General features: G+C 40.1%; 2 protein-coding genes across 16 annotated transcripts in view; one reads left to right on the top strand and one right to left on the bottom strand.

Moving 5' to 3' along the window:
* Window positions 1-7,090, top strand: part of map1aa (microtubule-associated protein 1Aa) — a 57,206-nt gene extending 50,116 nt beyond the window's left edge. The window contains exons 6-7 of the mRNA XM_088079233.1: window positions 641-867; window positions 1,923-7,090. Of these exons, the coding sequence (XP_087935359.1) occupies window positions 641-867; window positions 1,923-2,078 (383 nt within the window). The 3' untranslated portion in view covers window positions 2,079-7,090. The remainder of the gene's footprint in view (window positions 1-640; window positions 868-1,922) is intronic.
* A 4,223-nt stretch (window positions 7,091-11,313) lies between these two features.
* The window catches only part of ppip5k1a (diphosphoinositol pentakisphosphate kinase 1a), a 55,472-nt gene continuing 45,379 nt past the window's right edge, over window positions 11,314-21,406 (bottom strand). For all 15 annotated transcript variants that reach the window (XM_088079889.1, XM_042490139.2, XM_088079965.1 and 12 more), the window contains 3 exons: window positions 17,672-17,809; window positions 16,479-16,592; window positions 11,314-15,629 (listed from right to left, as the gene is read on the bottom strand). In XM_088079889.1, the coding sequence (XP_087936015.1) occupies window positions 15,016-15,629; window positions 16,479-16,592; window positions 17,672-17,809 (866 nt within the window). In that variant the 3' untranslated portion in view covers window positions 11,314-15,015. The remainder of the gene's footprint in view (window positions 15,630-16,478; window positions 16,593-17,671; window positions 17,810-21,406) is intronic.

Genomic DNA, 21,406 nt, shown 5'->3' with positions numbered 1-21,406 from the left:
TTTTAAAGTTTGGGCTCAGGAGGACATTCAGAGTGACATCCATTTAATAGAGTAAAAAGCTAATGCTGCTTATGACAAGGGACACGTATAATTGATGTTCTACACAGTTTTTGCAATAGTCTGTGCCTTTATGTGTTCTTGTTTGCCTGAAATATTTTGAACATATTTTAGGTAAATAAAGCTGTGGGGAAAAAATGACGGGTTGACAATGTGCAACAACATTTTTTTGCTGATACTAGATATCAAACAAAAGCCAGAGACGTGTCGTATTAGGTTTCTGAGCTTTAAATGGACCACTTCTAAGCAGAAGAGAGAGGATAGTTTTACCTTGCAGCATTAAGGTACAGAGCCTCTCATCCTTGGTGCTGCTGCATCGCGTCAGCTGCAGCCTCTACCAAAGAGTAGTGTGACAGTCAAGAGTGCTTACTCTGCAGAAAACTCTGGGGACCAAAGTGTCCCCAGGAAGGACACTGACCAGCAAAAAAAAAAGACTGACTGCTCGACTTGAAGCAATCACAGTTGACTGAGGGGACTCTGACTGATGATTTGAATCTCCAACTTTCATGGGGCAATCCTACAAAACTGATTTAGTAAGATCAATATTTTTTGCACAAAATGAAAGTTTCAATTTCCCATCCAGGTTCTCAGAAGTCCGGCTCCGCAGCAGCTACTGGCCTTCCTATCTATGTGGACTTGGCCTACATTCCCAACCACTGCAGTGCCAAGAACGTGGACCAAGAGTTTTTCAAACGCATCCGCTCTGCGTACTACGTGGTGAGCGGGAACGACGCAGCGAGCGGTGAACCGAGCCGAGGAGTTCTCGATGCACTGCTGGACGGCAAAGCTCAGTGGGGATCAAACCTGCAGGTAACAATTTGACGCTGAGGCTAATTAACAAAAGATGATCAGTTTATTGTGTTTTGAGGTTTTAAATGATCTCCTGTCATACAGGATGAGTTTTTCGTGTTTTTAAGATGGTATCAACTTTGACTGACTGTAACATAGTTAAGGAAAATGGGGTTTTTCTTGGTTTTTGTTCCTAATAAGGTAAATTAGCTGTACGTTAGAGTAACACCAACAGCTGGCTACATCCTTGAGTTTTGGGAGTCCTTTGTAGAAAGAGATATCAGATTGAGTCTGAGACTCACACCTTGACGGAAAAGTAAAAACTGAACAGGCAAAGCTTAAATTTTGTCCATAATGTCCCCGAGGACGGAGGTGAGGCAAGTGAGAACTTGAAGTTAAAAAAGCTTTGAACTGACTGATTTACTCACATAAAACACGTGTTTGAACTAAAGCAGATTTCCATGTCCCCTCTAAAACATTCATTTAAGGTAATATTGTATTTCAGCTCTTGAAGTGAAGTAAAATGTTCATTTTAAACACATTCTGAAGGTTTCACAGAGGTCTGGAAACCAGGTTTTCCATCCTCTCTGTTGTCAAACCTCTCCCTGAAATGGCATCATATAAACTGAAGAGCGCATTATGACTCGTTTCGGACTTTAAAACTCAAACTTTTTTGGCAAGTATTTAAATCTTTCAATCTCGAGTTTGAGTTCTTTTCAAAATATGGGGGAAAAAAACAATAAATTTACATTTTTTTAAAAAAATTGAAAATGTACAAAAAATGTAGAAAAGAAAAGAAAGAGAATTATTGATTTATTTTCATATAAACACAAAGCCATTTATAATTATCATAATAATATAATAAACATTGTGTTACAGAATTATAATATATATATTTTTTTTAGTAATTTCCTTGTTTGTTATTGACTTTTTTTGTACTTAAAAAACTGTATTTCTCATACATTTTTTGATAATTTCCTCTTAAGTTTGTCCTTGCTTTCTTCTCACGTTTTGGTAACAATCAGCCGATTGACTCTCAGTCGTGACACGTCCTTGTCTCTTGTCTCGTCTCCCAGGTAACGCTGATCCCCACCCACGACACGGAGGTGACCCGCGACTGGTACCAGCAGACCCACGAGAGGCAGCAGGAGCTCAACATCATGGTCCTGGCCTCCAGCAGCACCGTCGTCATGCAGGACGAGTCCTTCCCCGCCTGCAAGATCGAGTTTTGAGAGCCTCGTGTCCCGTCTCCCTCCTCCTGGCCTCCCCGGTGTCGATCTGGTTTTAATTGCTCTTCTTTATAGCCTGATATGCAAATCTGCTTCTGCTTTGTGCGTTTAACCGAAAGCAGAAACAGACCTGGATAACTGTCTATTTTTTTTCTAGATTTTTATTCCTTTATAAGCTTGTCGTGGCTTTCACCGTTTGTATTATAACGGCAGTTTTCTGACAACTCAAAGTTAATTTTATTTCTCAGTCCTGTTTTTTTTCTTTCTTTTTTTCTTTCCCCCGAACAAGAGACAATGGAGCCTTTGTTTATTGGCCGAGACAAAATGCCCATTGTATTGTAAAAAGAAAAAAAAAAGTGTCACATAGAAAATATGAAAAGAATATTTGGTTGCGTGTCCTCAAATTGGAACAAATCAAAGCACAAGTTTGCACACTTTAAAGGCAGCCACTAAATAATTTTCTTCCCAAAAATCGAGCCTTTCATAATAAAGGTAATCAACTGAATATATTTACTGCTAGAAAATCACCGTTACACGCATATAGTGATCAGTTTTACGTAACTATTTTCCCTCTCCGTCTTTCTTCTAAAAAGATGTCAGTGTTGAACTTCGTGCCTCTTACTGACATAGTGCGATAGAAAACACGTCTTTTGAGTATATTAGCTGTAGCATAGGGAAGACCATATTCAAAAATCTGTATCGTCGTGAATTATGACATCGCCACGGTTATCGCAAAGTGGAAACTGCAGTAAGAATTTCTCGGTGGCTGTCCTTTCTTACGGTGAATATGTTTCTCTGATTGTTTCTGTAGTCTTTGGTGTATTTTTTCAGTGTGTTTCCAGTTAACATATCGTCGCAGGATCATGAGGAGAACTGAAGTCAGAGGCGGCGATGCGTCATACCGATCTTACCTGTTTATATCTTTACATACAGAACGGCACTCATGACGAGGGGAGGATGTCGACAAACCTCATATCTGTGTCTCAAAGGTCTTTAATCAAAAGCTAAAGAGCGAAGAATGTATTCTGCTACAACAACAGGAACATGTGGTTGCGAGGAGAGATTGTGTTTGGTGATTGAAGGTGGTCGCTTCGATTGGTGGTTAGAGGTTAGACTGTCACCCACATGTGCCTTTCTGTCCCGCTGTGCTGGAGGGGAAATGAAAAGTGTTTTTTTTGTCGTGGAAATTTAAGGTGCACGCCAACACGTTTTCATCCCAACTTGTCAAATACACGTTGCTTTGAAAGTAAACGTACACGTCAAAATACACCCTCCTATGCAGGCTGTTCTCAAAAACCATACGTTCGTTTTCCTAATGCATTCAAATTTGTAATCCTGAGCCAGTATTTTCTACATAACATGAATTTTGGAGGGCTGCGATCACGTGATCTCGTGCTGAAAAGAAGGAAGGAAGTGGTCCTGATCGGTGTGTCAGGAGGCGGGTTGTGGCGGTGAATAGGTCACGAAACACCGAAGTTTCGCAAGGAGAGGCGTGTTTGTATCTGAAACTAACAACAGTAACATAGCGTTGATTACGAAACTTTACGTTAAGGATATAACATCATCTCTGGCACGCTAATTGGGATGTCATACGAACTGATGTGTGCATTTTTAGAGGATATCTACAAGGACACGCTCTCCTGCATCAGTGTTAGATGCTCAGGTCAATTTACGTTTGTTACACGCACTGTGTCTTTTCAAAATATACTTCACAGGAAATGTAAAGTTTCTGCTTGTAACATGCAAACAGTATTTTCAAAAGAAACTTACAATCTAAATCAAACACTTGCAGGGTCCTAGATGAAAGTTCAGAGATTTTTTGACCACCGCCGCTCCTGCCCTTCCTTTGCGGTATTTGTTGATCTTTACACCACTGTAGTTAGGTCAGGACCATAAAAACTTTTTTTCCTCCCATTTGCAGTATGATATTTAGTGTTATGGCTCTGTTGTGGGACCTCTCTGCCCTTCCTCATGCCTACGTGGAAAACCCAAGGTGGAGAGAGCACCCCTCTGCCCTTCCACACACCTACGTGGAAAGCCTAAGACAGAGAGAGCAGAAGCAATGACCGCCAGCGTACAGAACAGAGTGAGCATCAATGACAAACAAAAATGACACTGATAAATCGGACACAGCATGAAACGGAGGAGCTGGGGTGGAGGCGGGCTGCAGAGGAAGCAGCTACAGTTGGAAGGTTAAAGCGGATTAAACTGTGTAGATGAGAACGGCCCTACGAAAAATGGAAAAGTCTTTCCTTTGCGCTTTTGAAAAAAATATGCATTCATATGATAACATTGTAAGAAAGATCACGGATCTGCAAAAACAAAAAAAAAATGCTGTAGTTTGCAGGACAGGACAGTAGCTGGTGGTGTAACTTTGTGATGGCACATCACAGAAGAACACCAAGAAGTGCGGCCTTGGCATCACCGTTCTCACAGGATCCGTGTGCCGACTGCCAGTTTACACGGCGACAGAAGAGGTGGCGTTTTCAATAGTTTCACTCTGAAACCTGGTTTCAAAATTGTGTTTTCGGGCCTCCAAAAGGCTGTTGTTGTGCGAACAAAAGGCCAAACTGAAACGAACTGATGACATGATCACTGACAAAGCGGCGGTATTTGACGAGTTGGGAGTGAGAACCTGTTGGTGCGTCTGCGGCTCTGTGGCGGAGGCCTCGGCGAGCTGGTCTCCTATTTTGTGGCGAGTTTTGTCGGCGAGAGCGCACAAAAAGGTCCGAGTTGTACATATTGAGCATAAAATGGCACTTTTAATAAAGCACCAACTCAGTATTTCAGCTGTTTTAGATTTTCCTGGAGCTGCCACACTTTCAAAGAAGCACAAACAGTAACCGGTGTGCAAAGCGGTCGTAAATTTAGCAACACGAAAATGTCAAAGTACAGCATTTGCACTGTTGCTGTTTTTCTTCTGGTTACTTTTAATTTTTTGCAGAAAACACAGTTTGTCCTGCAGGATAGATTTTAGCCACAATCACCTCAACTTTAAGCATCATGTTTTTGAATTAGATAACTTATTTCTTTTTCGGTGGTTAATCAGTGGGTGTTTTTAACTTTTAATATTATGTGTAGACGTGCTTTAATTTGATATTGATGATTTTATATTTTGATAAGTTTTTAATAGATTATAACCAGGAACAAATCTAACTATCCAACAAATTACAGGACCAACACGCCTCACCAGGGTTGCTATTTTATGATCCACAGTGAAAAAATATTCCTCTGTATGATATTTAACCCCTTCGACTCCTCTGCATGTACGACAGATGCATGTACATAAAGGCGATAGCTCTTTAAAAAGCAGAGGGCTGCAGGGAGCCCAAACCTCAGCGGCTCTGGTTGATTTGAATGTGAAGATGCAGATTACCTTTACGTTCTCCGTGGAGGACTTGATCTCCTGGTTGCCTTGGTTACTGTGCATCATACGGTATGTCTGACTCATCGGTCAGCAACGGCTGCAGCCTGCGGTAAATCTAGCCTCTGTGCAGGAGAGACAACTTTGCGTGCAGATTAGACCAGTTTCTTTCTTTGGAGGACAGTTTGACAGACGTGATGAGACGATGACGTTGATTTGAGGTTCCTGCTGATTTAAAGAGAACGGCTTCTTGTTAAAACAGGGTTGACCGTGACGTCAGTGATTTCCTGTCAAAGGAGAACTTCGGCATTTTTGTGTCCAAGAGACAGATGGAAACAGCAGTTTTTGACATTGTTCTGGTGTTGAGAGAGAGGGCATTTATTTACGCCAGATTTTAGCAGATGATGTTTTTCTGTTGGTTGATGTAGAAGTTGCTCTGGCTTCCTCGTCATAAAGCCTACGGGATTTTTCCATTGGATTTTGGATTACTGCAGAAAATCAGCTTTGTGTTTTTGTTTCGTTCAGCTTCACAAATGAACTTTCAGGATTATTGATGCCTAAATTGGACGGTGACATTTAACGGGATTCCTGTGGCATTTCCACGGGATTGGAGTCAATTTCACTACTAATCACATGATTGGGACAGGACAGAAAAAAAAAAAAATCAATGGGAGCGAGCGGGACTGGGAATCATAATTATAACATTGAGCTAAAAATGTGAAGTCAGCGGCTTTTAGTTCGTCTTCACAGAGCAAAGGAAATACACGACTGCAAGTACAAGCACGCGTCATTTCATGGAGTGAAGTAAAATGGATCTTTTCTTACTCTCTAAAAGAACCACTTTTTAGGGAGAAACAGTGGCGGTGCTCAATTGCCCCATTTGTTTACATGGTGGCCCTTTATTTGGCTAGTGCGCTCTTGCTTAATACTTAGCCAATTTCAAAATCTGTTGTTCGTATCAGTCACTGACACAAAAATATGTGAAAAAGGGTCCATGCTGAAAAAATGCCAAAGTTTTCCTTTAACTCACTCTAATCTGCATTCCTACTTAATACAGCATCACTGTAAAGGCTGAAAATAACTAACACATTATGAGCAGACCACTCAAAACCCAGACTGCCAGACACTCATGTCAGTACATTTTTATCTATAGAGGATTTCCTAATATTCACACTTTTCCAGACAACGCTTAACACACACTCACACATAACCGCTGCATTTTCGTATTGTGCAAAAAAATAAAAATAAAAACTTAAATATCCGTCAGACTCTGTGAAACAAATCATCATAAAGACTGTTCAGTGAGCCCTGCTTGTACGTGCATGTGTACCTTTTTGAGTTATCCTGTATTGTAATAGCTGAAGAAGACTTATCATAGAAATGCTATTTTAAAAGATGTATATTTAAGAAGCTAAGCTGTGCGGTTCTGAGGAGGCACATGTAACCTGGCTGTGCTGTGCTGTAAAAGAAAGCCTTGTGGTCGTTTTTTTCCTCCTTTCTGCTTCATGGTTCTACTTTCATCTCTTGTTTTAAGTGCAATATTCTCTTTATCTCTCTTTAAATGCTTAAAAAGGTAAAAACAGAAAAACAGATTTATTGTTAAAAAGGGTTACTTTTTCCTCCTGAATAATTATTAAAACACATCCCGAGACATTTCTTGTTGTTTCTTCATTCGATTGCTCAAATTATAAAATAGTTATCATAGCATGAATCATACTGTGTCCTGTATTTGTCCCTTTTATTTGACTTGTGAGGTGGACGGATGATTTTTGCTGCCATCTGTTGGAAGACTTTAAGAAACACGGTCCTCTCAAATCTAAAACAGAGAAGAATAAAAAACTACTGCTTTAGCCATGATTTTATAAATACTGAGGTCAAATAAAAGTTCTGATAAAACAATAAATTAGTAAATAACCACAATTTAAATAATTTAGTTAAATGGATATATATAAATTAACTAATATATTTATAAAAATAAATTACAAAGAGACATTAGAAACAAATAAATAAATAAAACAAAACAAAACAACAAAACAAAACAAAACAAAAAAACACCACAACTTTAGCCACAATTTTAAAAATACTGAGGTCAAATAAAAGTGCTGGTAAATAATACAAATAAAATTGATATATAGATTAACTCATAATTATGTGCAATGTGCAGTATGTTGCTACTGTATTTAAATGCTAATTGTTTAACAGTTGCTTAAGTTACTGTTTTCTACAAATTATAATATAAAAGACATAAAAGAAAAAAAAATCGACTTCGGTTTAGAGTTCACCTCAACTACCCGACTGTAGAATTTGATAACTGAGCAGCATTGTTGCGGATGAAACAGCTGATTGTCAGACAGCAGCGCAGTGAAACAAACAGAGAAGCAGCGCAGATCTCCAACAGGACAGCTGGCAGCGCGGATATCTAACACATTGCTGGCAGCGCGGATCTCCGACACAGCGGGTGGTAGCGCGAACTCCGACAGCGTGAATTTCTGAGGCAGCAGCTGGCTGCATGGATCTCCAACAGCAGGGATCTGTGACACAGTGGTAGGCAGCGCGGATCTCTGACAGTGCGGATCTCTGACACAGTGGCTTGTAACACAGATCTCTGACACAGGGGCTGGCAGCCCAGATCTCCGATAGCGGCAGCACGGATCTCAGTCCCTATTAAATATTATCATTACAAATGATGTCACACAAGAGGAAAAGTATAAGGGCTACCACGCAAAAAAACCATATGTAGGGGTCTCGATAAGTTTTGAGTTATTTACATATCAAGTATACAACCATATATAATTTGACATACAGTTTGAAAAAAAAAATGCTGACTGTGGTTTGGAGTTCACGTAAACAACCAGACTTTAGAATTTGATAACCAAGTGGCATTGTGGCAGATGAAACAGCTGACTGTCCGACAGCAGCACAGTGCAACACACAGACAAACAGAGGGGAGCAACGCGGATCTCCGACAGCGTGGACTGCCAACACAACGGCTGGCAGCGAGGACCTCCGACACAGCGGCTGGCAGCCCAGATCTCCTACAGTGCTGAGATCCAACATAGCGTCTGGCAGCGCGGACCTCCGCACTGTCGGTCATATGTGTGTGTGTGTGTGTGTGTGTGTGTGTGTATTCTGTCATAATGATATTACTGTGATAAAAACCTAATTTACCGAAGAACAATGTCTCCCCTTTTTTTCTTCATGTATCATTACGTCACATAAACGTCTTCTTTCTTTAAAATAAATGTAAGTTTTAGCCCGATTATCGAACTTTGTTTCAGTCCATCCTGTAAATGTTAGACAATGACAGATATTTCACTGAAACTTTGACCTGTTGGTGGCACTGGATGAAAAGTCAGTAGATTAAACACAATGGGAATCCTTCCTCTGAGGAACCGGAGTATGTGAAGCAAATGTTATGGCTATCTGTCCAGTAACAGTTGAGATATTTTACTCAAAACTACTAATTTGAAAAAAATCGACTACCACACAGTGAAGAACTTCACTGTGAGTTAAATCGAAGCGAGCTGGTAGCTTCTTTAGATTCCCTCAATGTAATTACACGAGTATTCACAGGTGTAAGAAACACACACAAGTCACATGACTAATAACCAACATTTTTTTTCAATTTCTTTCTTCAAAATGTATCAATTAAATATTTTCTAAAGTGGGCATAATTTTAAAAAACAACAGTATTTACAAACATAAAAAAAGCAAGAATTTTATGACTTATAATCAGTGTGACAATAATTACAAAATAAAACGTAAGTCTATTAACCATTCTAGGCATCTTGATGTTCTTTATTATTTCGTAAATATTGTTATTTTTGTAAATATTATTTTTAAACACTGATTATGATGTTAATGTTTTGTACATATTTGTTTAATTCATGCTCACTTTGGAAAATATATTGATCCACTTTGAAAAATAAGATGTTGCTGATTAGTCGTGTGTATTTTTTACACCTGTTGTTGGACATTTCCCTCAAAACTAAAGCTGTAAAATTCATGGAGCCAGGAGACAGTAAAAGTCAGAGCATCTCCAAAATTACTGGGACGTATGTTCTGGGGAGCGTGAACGCCCGTCATCAGCATCTTTGACTTGCTGCTGACCCCGAAGGAAAAGTCAGTAGATTAAACTAAACTCACTGGGATTCATCCTCTGGGGAACATGATCGTCTGTACAGAACTTTGCTCCAGGTTATTAATGCTGATATTTCAATGAAACTTTGACCTGTTGGCGACACTGAAAGAAATGTCAGTGGATCACTAAACTTGTTGGGATTCATCTTCTGGGAAATATGAATATTTGCACCAAATCTTATGGCAATTCATCCAACAGTTTACTAGAAATTTCCCTACAAAGCCGAAATGTTAAACTCTTGACCATGCTGGAAATTTCGTTTCACTAAAGTTATTGGGACTGAAAGTCTGTCATCGGCATCTTTGTCTTACTGGGAGCACTGGAGGAAAAGTCAATAGATTAAACTAAAGTTATTGGGATTCATCCTCTGGGGAACATGAATACTGGTACCAACTTTTGTTCCAGTCCATCCTGCAGATGTAGAGATATTTCACTGAAACTTTGACCTGTTGGCAACACTGAAATAAATGTGGGTGGATCACTAAACTTCTTGGGATTCAGCCTCTGGGAAACACGAATATTTGCACCAAATCTCACGGCATTTCACCCATATTTCACCACAAAGCCGAAATATCAAATTCTTGGCCGTGCTGGAGATTTAGGGTCACCAAAGTGATTGGGATGTATCCTCTTGGGACTATGGATGTCCAAAAGCCTGACACAACCATCCTTAGTGCCATGAAAAATTTAAATCATATTTGATTAATCTTTGGACAAACTGTGGGGCAAAAGACAGATTGGGGATCCGGTCTTTGCAGACGTTATTTTTCCGTCCTCACTGCCTCCTCAGAGTGTGGATGATGTAATCCACAGCGCGGTCCAGACTCAGAAACACTGTGTGCTTTGTCCTGACTGTTTAAGCCTTTTTTTCAACAGTCTGACAGTCAAAGACCTGCAGAGTTTACAGCGCCGAGGCCCCGCCGAGCTGCTGATAAGAGATGTTTGTCACGCAGGACATCCGAACGGAGACGGCAGTGAACGGTGGAGGTTTTGCTGCCAGACACTGTTCGGTCTGTGAAGCTGCTTCTGCGTCAGAGGAAGCTGGAGGACAATCCCCGCATGGACGCTGCGGTGACATCACCTCCTCAGGTCACATGATCCGGGCGGAGGACAATGGGAACTACAGATGTGACAGTTTGTCTTTTTCATCACGAGGTGGAAAATGACGGAGAGAATTAAAGTCGAGCAGAAGGCTGAGTACACCTCCAAGTGTTCAAAACTAATACTGATTTCAATAGTGACACTTTGTTTAATACTTTACTTTGAGTGGTGGAAGGAAACTAAATACATTTACTCAAATTATTTACTGAAAGGGACTGTTTATCCCCAAATCAAAAATACGAATTTTTCCTCTTACCTGTAGTGCCATTTATCAGTCTAGATCAGTGATACTCAATTTATTTATCAAATTTGGCCCCTGACAGAAGGCCTGGTGGCCCCTAACTATTCACAATGAAGTGATTCACACTGGGAATCGGTTTTGTACTTTTAGTATATGTAAAAAATATGTTAAGTGTATTAACAGTCCCTACTGTCCTAAAATCCTAAAAATGCCCCAAAATTTTTAGGAACCCAAAATTCTACAAATTTGCTAAAATCCCATAAACATCCTAAAATTCTAGAAATTTGCTGAATCCCATTAGCATCCTAAAGTCCTGTGAAATGTCCTAAAATCCCGTTAGTTAGAAGACAGAAACCGTGACACTAAACCAAAACAACAAACAGACCCAAAATACATTCCTTTAGCTGTATTTCGTAACATTGATGAAGTATTACAGATTACTGTTGATGTTTCATACAACAATCTAAACCAAATTATTCAGCACAGACGAAGGTTTTTCTTTCTCCACAGAACAACAGACAGAAAGCGTTTGCGGAGTCCGTGCCGAACTCCGTACGGTCAGAAACACAAACTGTGCGTCCAAACCGAAGCATCAGACAGGAAATGCGATTTCACGTCACAAAGCAGAGAGGTCTTTAGATTACGGATCAGTCCGTCACACCATTCATCCTCAAAGACTGAAAGGTGGATTTCTGAGCAGCTTTTAAAGCGTCGGTTCACCCAAATTACAAAAAAAATATTTTCTCGGGGAGAACATGAAAAAATATACGTGGTGGAAGAAAATATCCACATAAACCGTTAATGAAATAAATGTATAGTTATGTAACATTATGTGGAAGGTTTTCCACAAAAGATAAAGATTAACGGCATTTTGCACAACAAAATCCAACATTTTTTTTTAATTCCATGTCTTTTCCAGGCCTGGAAAATGACAGTATAGAATTCCATGCCTTTTTGAGGTTTTTCATGACCTTGTAACAATTTAATTAGACACATTAGAAATTTTCCTAAACTTTCAATTATTTTTTACCAATTCCATGACTTTTCCAAGGCCGAAAAACTTGGAAAAATTTCCAAGACATTTCCAGGTTTTCCATGACCGCATGAACCTTGGGTTATGATGGACTTGCCGAATCGAGCAGCCAGATTTTCCAAACTTCCTAACCAAGTTTTTAAACTTAATTTCTGTATTTTCAATATTTAAACTAACAAAAAAAAACCACTTTAATTTTCAGCCTGATGTTGAAGTACTCTTTAACCCTTTAAAACCAAGACTGATATAATTTTTCTTAAAAAGCATTTACCTGAGGAAAAATGTTTGATTTCCATCAAAAAAACAACTATATAAAACATAATGAGCACGTCGTGCAAACTGCGAAAAAAAGGTGATGAGATGAAATGAAAATAAACTTTTTAATAAAGCATTTAAATTATTTTACAGGATTTTTTTTTTTTTTGCACTTTCTTGATGCCGATTTTTTTTGGTTTATTTTTGTTTTTTCTTCTTTTCTTTCTATTCTTTATTCTTTAGGTATTTATTCATCTATTTATTTTAGAATTTCTTGCTATTTTTCGGGTCATTTTTATGTGAGTTGCTCATTGCCAAATCAAGCCAATTTTCTCAGGTATCAAAGGGTTAAGTAAAGAGTACAAACTGTCACATTAAGGACTGAATAATCCCGACTGACGGAGACTCTGCAGCTGCCCATTTCTGAAAAAATAATCTAAAAACCTGGATTAATAAAACCCAAACCATCTGCGTGGCTGCCCACCAGTAGCCGTTTGTGATTAACTGGTTTTATTTTTTCGTAATTTGAGTGAATCGACCCTTTAAGCGAACAGTAAAGCGACCAGAGCGACTCACAGACAGACGGACGACGGGTCAGCTGTGCTTCACTCTACAGTACGTCACAATGTAACATGAAATCCCTCTGAGGAAACACGAATTACTCCTCCAGTGTGTGTGAACCCTCCACCCTAACACACACACACACACGCACGCACACACGCACACACACACCTGCTACATAACTGCACAATAAAAGCACATTTAATGTAAAAAGCTCCTCCTGTTTGTTCAGTGATAAAACTCTGATTTTCTCCCACATCATGAGGTGATTTCACAAAAAATATACAATAGCTATGGTACAATTAAATATCTGATGTGGGTATCAAAAATACCAGACCTCTCTTAGTTACGTTTTTTTTCAAGCTGCAATTTCAAAATAAATATTTTTTTTCTCTCTATCATTCCCTACTGATTATATTAGATCTTGGATGAGGCTTAAGGACTTTGGCAGTAAGCAGTGCACACACACTTTGACCTGCACTTGTTAAGAGTTTACTGGCTGTCATGAAGACTTTGAAACCACAGAAGCTCGGCGTACGACGAACGCCGCCACACGACGAACGCCGCCACACGACGCAGAGCAGAGGAGCTGCAGGTTGTATTTTCTCAGTCTTGAGCTGCGAGTCAGTTACTGCGTTTCTCATTAAAGTCTAGAAGTCGTCGTTTCCTGAAACTGACGACGGAAACGCTACAGCCTGTAGCAACGAAAATACCACGACGCAAAACCGTCCTGATACCTGTAATACCTGCAGATGTTACGAAAGCGAGAAAAAATTCACTGCTGCAGCTGTCCGCAGGGTAAAGGCCGAAGATAAAGACACAAGACAGATTTTACAGAGTTTAAAGCTCCATTAATCAATATCTTTACGGCCACTTGAATCACAAAAATGTCATTTTTCATTTTTAATTTCCTGTATGGTCACAAGACTTCATACACATTTTTACCAAAACATTTCATGACTTTTTAATAATTTTAAGGCCATCGACACTCTTTTTCTGTTCTTTTTTATTACTATATAACAGCTGTTTAAATATATATTATTTATAATATAGATAATGAATTCAGAACAGGATTTGAAGTGAATATTTAAATATAATGTTGGGACTGTTTGTTCGCTGTGAGAGAGGAGGGGGTTGTGCATGTCGAGTCATTTTTTAAGCACTGGGGAGAGCTTATGTTTTTTTATTTTGACTGTATTTTGTATTTATTTTGCTATGATTTTTAGAGAAAATATGGGTTTGAAAGGCATGTTTTGTCAATTTTTCTTTCTTTGATTGTTTTGTAGGATTTTTAAAGAAAAAAAGTGATTTTTACAGAAAACATGCCATAATTATTACAATATAAAACATGTTTTCTATCTATAAAAGTAACGATACAGATCACTGCAGGCGGGTGCAAACCTCCTATCTCAAGATTTTGCAATTTTTCAGGAATCAGAAAAAAACGCCATTTTTAAAAGGATCCAATGGAGATAGGAGGTTTAGTCACAAGATTTTTTGAATACATTTCATTGGTTGAGAAATGGTAAAACCCACTGAGAGACGCAGAGGCGAACCAAGTTTGTGCCTGACAACGAAATGCAGGAAGACAGTAATCAGGTTACTCACCCATCTTTTAGTGTTTACGTCTCTGGTCTGATCTCCTGCACACAGCCGATAGCTACGTGTTTGTTTACATGAAGTGACAGAGGAGCATACTGAAGGATTCAGTGTGGACGGAGAGCTACCTGATTCTCGCTTTCTGCTGGGACACGCTGTCGTTATTTTCCACTGAGAAGAGGCTGCTGAGTCATGTGGTAAAACTCAGCAGCCTCTTGAAGACTTTCAGACCGACCTGACGCTGGTTTCTGGGTGTTTCTGCCCTCTAGTGGCCAAAACTTGATTAATGCAGCTTTAAGGATAGAGCTGGCGCACGACGAGCGACAATAAAGCTTCAGCGTACGACGAACGGCTCCCTGCTTCTTTACAGACTGATGAACTGAACCAGTGGACTGCCAGGAGGCTCAGTGGTGTCACTGGTTTGCTCCCAGTGTGCTTTTTAAAAGGCAATGAACAGCACGTATGGCAAAGTCATGTGCTTCTCCGGCTGGGAGGCGAGCGTGAGGATCAGCGTTTGTTCTGACTCGCGGTCGTCTTCAGGCCGGAGGAGAAGCTGTGACGCAGAGCGACGTCTCTGCTGATTGACGAGGACGATGATTGCAGAGTTACAGATGTAACCGCAGTAGTTTCCGACCGCTCCGCGCTCTACGGCTCTGCCGTGTGAGTGGCTCCGACCTCCAGCGGCGTCTCGGGGTGGGGGAGGTTTTCTGGACTGTCCGTCCACAGCTCCATCGACTCCTGGGTGTCGAAGAACTCGTCGGGCCCCTCAGGAGACTGTGGCGTCTGGGAGCTGGAGCCCGCCTCGCTGCTGCTCTCCCGGAGCTCCAGCAGCACGGGCAGAGAGCCGGGGAGGCAGTAACCCTCCATCCGAGCCAGAGCCAGCTCCGCCAACGCCGAGCAGGGCGCTCTCAGGCCGGGGTCTGAAATCGCGACACTGCAGGCGTCCACGGCGGCAGGAGCAAGAGCCATCTCCAGCCCTTCAGGTGAGCTTTCGGGATCTTCAGGCGGCGGCTCGCCCACGGCGCAGAGCTCGGCGTCGTCCTCCGGGGAGTTGTTCGGAGTCAGAGGGAGCTCGGCGGGGTTTGAGGGGTCGAGGCCTTGAGAGGGCTGAGTGGAAATGTTTTGAGAGGAGTGCGTTTCCTCGCTGCTCTGAGGGGTGAGGGCGATCTTCTCACTGAAGCTGAAGCGGGGGGAGGTGTCAGCGGTGGTGGGGGAGGACGGTCCGGCGCTGGACACGGTGCTGGAAGGACCGCTGCTGTCTGCAGGGACAAAAAAAGAACCGATATCAACTGGTACCTGCACATGATTGGGTCAGCACTTAAAGGGCCCTATTATACTCACTTACTGGATCATATTTGTATTTTGGGGGTCTGCTAGAATAGGTTTACATGCTTTAATGTTCAAAAAACACATCATGTGTCTCATACTGGCCTCTACACATATACCGTTCGGTGTGCGTGGCAACACTTCCGGAGCGCAGCGCGTACTCTGGACACAGATGGAGCAGCAGATTGAGAGTGAAATCTAAAGGTTGCAGTTACTTGCAGCAGCTGTTCCTGCCATCAATGGATTTGATCATCTCTGAATAAATCAACAGATCAATTATCCAGCTCTGAGGTCACAAACTGCTGCTGAGAGTCTCGCCTGCACTGCGGTCACGTGACTGCAGAAACCCTCAGAATATAGAGAGGGGACACAGAATGACACAAAGGGGCACACACATTTAAAGGTGAAAAAAATCAAGTTTGCTAAAAAGGAGCTGTTTATAAGTTACTTGATTTTCCAACTTAAATTTCCAGTACTTCTAGCATCACGTGAAAACGCTGATGGACTCAACTGCAGAGATTAATTTAGCTTCAAATGTCAAAAACAGCACAGAGGAGTCAAACTCAATAAGTTTTAATTTGGGAGAAAAGACCAAAGTGTTGGTTCACTGAGTTCATCTGAAAAGACGACAGAAAACACAGACGGCGTCAAAACTGTTCGGCTGTAACGGACGACTTGTATTCCATAAATAATCCACAGACGTCTGAAACTGAGACAGCCGAGCGAGGCCAACCTAGAAATGTCAAATCTTGGTGGGAACAAGGAGACGCTGTGATACTCACACCACGGAGGTCTGTCAGAACGAGATCTGAGCGAGATGGAGGACGAGAGGACTCTCTGAGGGATGTACGAGTCCACCGACGGCTGGTTGTGTGCGTCAAACATGGCCGACAGAGCTGCAGAGAAAACGCCACAGGTCGAGTTCAGTGATGATCACGATGTCGGTACAGCGGTGACACTCGACCTACAGTCACCTACGACAACAACTTACGACAGAGGTCCGAGCTAAGACCCTATTGTCCTAAAATCCTAGAAATGTCCTCAAATACTACAAACGTCCTTAAATGTTAGAACCGTCCTAAAATCCAATAAATGTCCTAAAATCCTTGAAATGTCCTACAACGTTAGAAATGTCCTAAAATCCTGTAAATGTCCTTAAACCCTCAAAACTTCCTAAAACTGTAGAAATATCCTAAAATCTTTAAACATCCTAAAATCCTAGATTTTTTTAAAAATCCTAATAACGTCCTAAAATCTTTAAAATATCCTAAAATTGTAAAATGTCCCAAAATCCTAGAAATGTCCTAAAATCCTGGACATTTCAAAAACCTTGAAATGTCCTAAAATTCTACAAATGTACTAAAATCTTGTAACCGTCCTAAAATCCGAGAAATGTTCTGCAATGTTAGAACCATCCTTAAATTGCAGAAACATCCTAAAATCCAAGAAATGTCCCTAAATCTGAGAAATGTCCGAAAATCCTAGAAACGTTCATAATTAGTAGAAATGTCCTAAAATCCAAGAAATGTCCTACAATTTTAGAATGTCCAAAATAAAAGTCCTAAAATCCTTGAAATATCCTAAAATTGTAGAAACATCCTAAAATCTAAGAAATGTCCAACAATTGTATAAACCTCCTAAAGTCCTAAAATGTCTTAAAATCCTAGAAATGTCCTAAAAGTCTACAAATGTACTAAAATATGAGAAATGTTCTGCTATCTTAGAACTATCCTTGAATTGTGGAAATGTCCTAAAGTCCAAGAAATGTCCCTAAATCTGAGAAGTGTCTGAAAATCCTACAAACGTTCCAAATTAGTAGAAACGTCCTGAAATCCTAGAAATGTCCTACAATTTTCGAATGTCCAAAATGAACGTCCTAAAATCCTGAAGGCTGTGTGGGTCTGCTGTGACTGGCCTCCTGCTGGTTGAGTGTCCCCTCTATAAAGTGAATCACGTGACTGTGCTGGTTTCTGACCTCTGGTCGTCCTGGTGTGCGGATCCCCGGCGCTCTCGCAGACGCTGGTGAGGAACTCGTTGACCTGTTTCAGCGACAGCGAGTTGTGCAGCGTCTCCAGAGGGTAGATGGAGGGCACCATGGAGCAGCCTTCGAAGCCTGCGGCAGAGGAGAGACACGGCGCCCGCAGGCACATCAGCGCTCGGTTAGATCAGGCAGTCAGAGGAGGAGCAGCTGACACCCGACACCACCGCCACCCTAAACTTCACCTCAGCACGCTGACATCCTGCTCCTGTGTCTGAACGCTCCCTGACCCGCTGCAAACTCCTGCCAGCCTTCACTTTCCACGCAGGCATGTTGCAAAAAAAACCATGCTGGACGCCAAGACGACAAATCAAACTATCACAAATCTACACATCTGGAAACATCTCACTGCGTTTGCAAAAAGCAAGCAGGTCTGAAAAATAACTTCTGCCTTCGTGGTCAGTCAGACGCACGCCGCAGCTCTACCAGCAGCTGTCCAGCTCAGCTCCTACACACTCCATCCAGAGCAGTTCATCCACTGTTAGTTCACAACCAAGCCGCATTTCACCAGAGCCAATCACAAAGCGTCAAACCGCAGCTCGCCTCGACCGCCTGAAAACCTCCGAGCGCCTTCTCTACTGTGCTGATCTGCACCGGGTGTGAGGGCGCACAGGCAGGAGTCACATGCTGGTTAAAGTCAGGAGGGACAGAGGGCATTCAGAGTCAAACACCAGCTCGTGTGCCTTTATGAAAACATTAAAGCTTTTGATTAGATGTATTTAAAAATAAAACACTTTAATCTTGCAGACGACATGACGCCGCTTCGTCAGCAGAAACCTGTTTCTGAAACGTGTGAATATTCGACTGCCAATATGACGCTTCCTGCGATATGTTGATTTATGTGCAGTTTGTGCTGAAAACGTACGTGTTTCTGTTTCACTTCTGCTGAATAAACACGGATACCTGAGAGATTTGGCGCCGGCATGATTCGTTTAAGAAAGTAAACATTTTATTTATAAAAAAAATTAAAAAATCCTCGTTATCAGTATCGATAATCACTGTTGTCTGAACAGCAGAGCAGCATTTTGCCACATTAAAATTCAGCCTAAAGCTCTTTTCACACAGGACGGGAGTCACCGGGGGACGTCATGTGATTTAGAAATTCCCCTCGTGTGTGTTTTGCGTGCTGTGTTTTGCACGGAGAAACAAAATGTGTTTATCCTCCAGATATGATGCACGCAGTCATTTGTAACTCTGAAGTCAAAACATGGAAACATTGCAAAACCTGACCTGCAGCGACGTTCAGAGCTCAGTCGGACTGGGCGGAGTTACAGTACACAAGATTATTTAGAAATCCCAAAAGTATGTTTTTCGTCGTTACTACACGCGCTCCTCTTTCTATTAAACTCAGTGGGCCTCACTCACAAACGACGCGCACACACAAATCTGTGCTTAACCCGTTTTACGCACAAATCCGTGATTCAATATTTTCTTACCTAAATTTACCGAAAAAATGTAAAACTGCCTCACAAACGACGACGGCTTGGCTTACTTAGAAAATGTAAATACACGCCTCATGACTAAATGTGTAACATGTTCAAACCATAATTATTTAAAAAGGCTTTAGTCGGCTGGACGATATGGCTCTAAAATAATATTGTGATATTTTAAGGATATATTGCAATATGCAATATATATATTGATATTTTCAAATGTCCTTTAAACTAATGTTAAAAACTAAAATACAAAATTATTGAATTATAAAATTATACAAATGAACATATGTGCAATTTCTATAAGATAAAAATTGTGACACTTTTTCATAGTTGATTATTTCAATAATAATTGACGAGGATGAAAGGGTGGCAGATTCAGTGTTTTTTAAAATAAATTTGATCAATTAATTTCTAACTAAATGTGTAACATATTCAAACTGCAATTATTTTAAAAAGGCTATAGACAATTTTTAAAACTGCTAATTTACTAATTAACCGTTTAAATGTATTAAAAAAATATGAAACCTGTCCATCCTCTTCGATTATTATTGAAATAATCAACTATGAAAATTGAGTGTCCCAGTTTCTACTGAAACTGCACATATGTTCATTTGTCGCCATATATAACAATACTTTTCAAATTTCATTAAGCACTTTATTTAACTTACTTATAACCTTATTTTATTGATGATATTGCAACAGTAGTGTATTAAACTTTATTATTTGACAGTATTGTGACTTATATAACTTTATTGTACTTCATTTAACTTTACTGTAACTGCACTTCATTCAATAATTTTGTATTTTAGTTGTTAACATTAGTTTAAAGGACATTTAAAAACAAAGATATATATTGTGTATTGCGATATTATAATGATATATCGCGATATTTTATTATTTCAGAGCCATATCGCCGAGCCTTATATCAGACAGAATGATTTAAACCAGACAGTGTTGTGACGCTCAAAACATTCATATTTGTATTTGTAATCTGTATTTTGGATCTGATAGCAATTTGTGACAGACCCAGAAGTTGAAGTTACAAGTTTCGGTACAGAACATTTTTCTTTCTGTCACCAGGTTCAACAGTTATTACGTAGCATTCAGAGTTTTGCGATCATATCTGAGGAATAATGTCAGTAAATATAAGTAAAATACTTTGTTTATGCCATGCAAATTTCAACAACACACGAGGTCTTCTGGTAACATAAGTGGTCCCGCGCACACGCGGCTTAAATCAAGTTTCCTGATTTAGATCAGTGGCAGAGAGTTTGATATTTTGGGCTGCAGACACGCGTGACGTGCCGTGTGATCGCTGCAGCGTCTGTGTGCTGTTGACCGCTCTGCTCAGATTTTATTATTGGCTTTTTCTTTTATTGTTTGACATTTTATCAAACTATTGCTCCCCGGTCTGTTGCTGCAGTAATTACATTTCCTGCCAAGATAGATTTTCGTTTTTTTTTGTTGTTGTTTTTTTTTACATCGAAGCGGCCTCAATCTGAAACTCCACTGACTAAACGAAAATGAGGTGCGCTGCTGTTTTACTGCCTGCAAATTAAAACGGTAATGTCAGTGTGTCTTCCCTCAGTATATTAGATGAAAATGCTTCTAGTAAATTCAGGATAAATGAGTAGTTGTTATGGGGCTTGATGACAGTGAGTCTGAATAGTGTATGTGTTGTTTTTAAGAAAAAAAGAGAGGAGAAAAGAAAGTGGGACAGACCAGAACACAAAGTGGGAAATTTAAAACTGTAAAGTATTAAATGGACAAGATTTATGCCTCACAATGTTCTGTTTTTTTTTTGGTTTTTTTTACCAAAATTCTGCACAAACCCATTGTTTGTTGTATTAAAAAAATCCTGTACCCAAACAAATATTTGTAAGATTTCTCTAAAAAAAAATCTAGATTTTTTTCATATAGGCTATAGAGATTTTTTTTGTACACATCTATATTTTTATTATTTCTTTACAATAATAGATATTTTGCATGGCAATATAGTATCAATACATGGACAGCAAGTATTTTGTTTTTAATTATATACATTTTTTAGTAGCCTGCTATATTATTAAAATCAGTTGCTTTTTCAGTCCCCTGGATACTTTTTGCTGCAAAAAATTGAGTTAAGTGAGATGAAAAGAGTGAAAACTTTAGTTGTAGTAAGTAGTTTTGGCTCTACTTTTCATATCTTGTTTCAATAAAATTTTACTTGTTCATTTTCTACATTTTATTGTTTTTA

This window comes from Plectropomus leopardus, chromosome 1 (genome assembly GCF_026936395.1).
Source record: "Plectropomus leopardus strain MGB_pleo_1.0 chromosome 1, ASM2693639v1, whole genome shotgun sequence".
Classification (NCBI taxonomy): domain Eukaryota; kingdom Metazoa; phylum Chordata; class Actinopteri; order Perciformes; family Serranidae; genus Plectropomus; species Plectropomus leopardus.
Note: the sequence above shows the minus strand (reverse complement) of the source record. Positions and strands in the feature narration are given on the sequence as shown.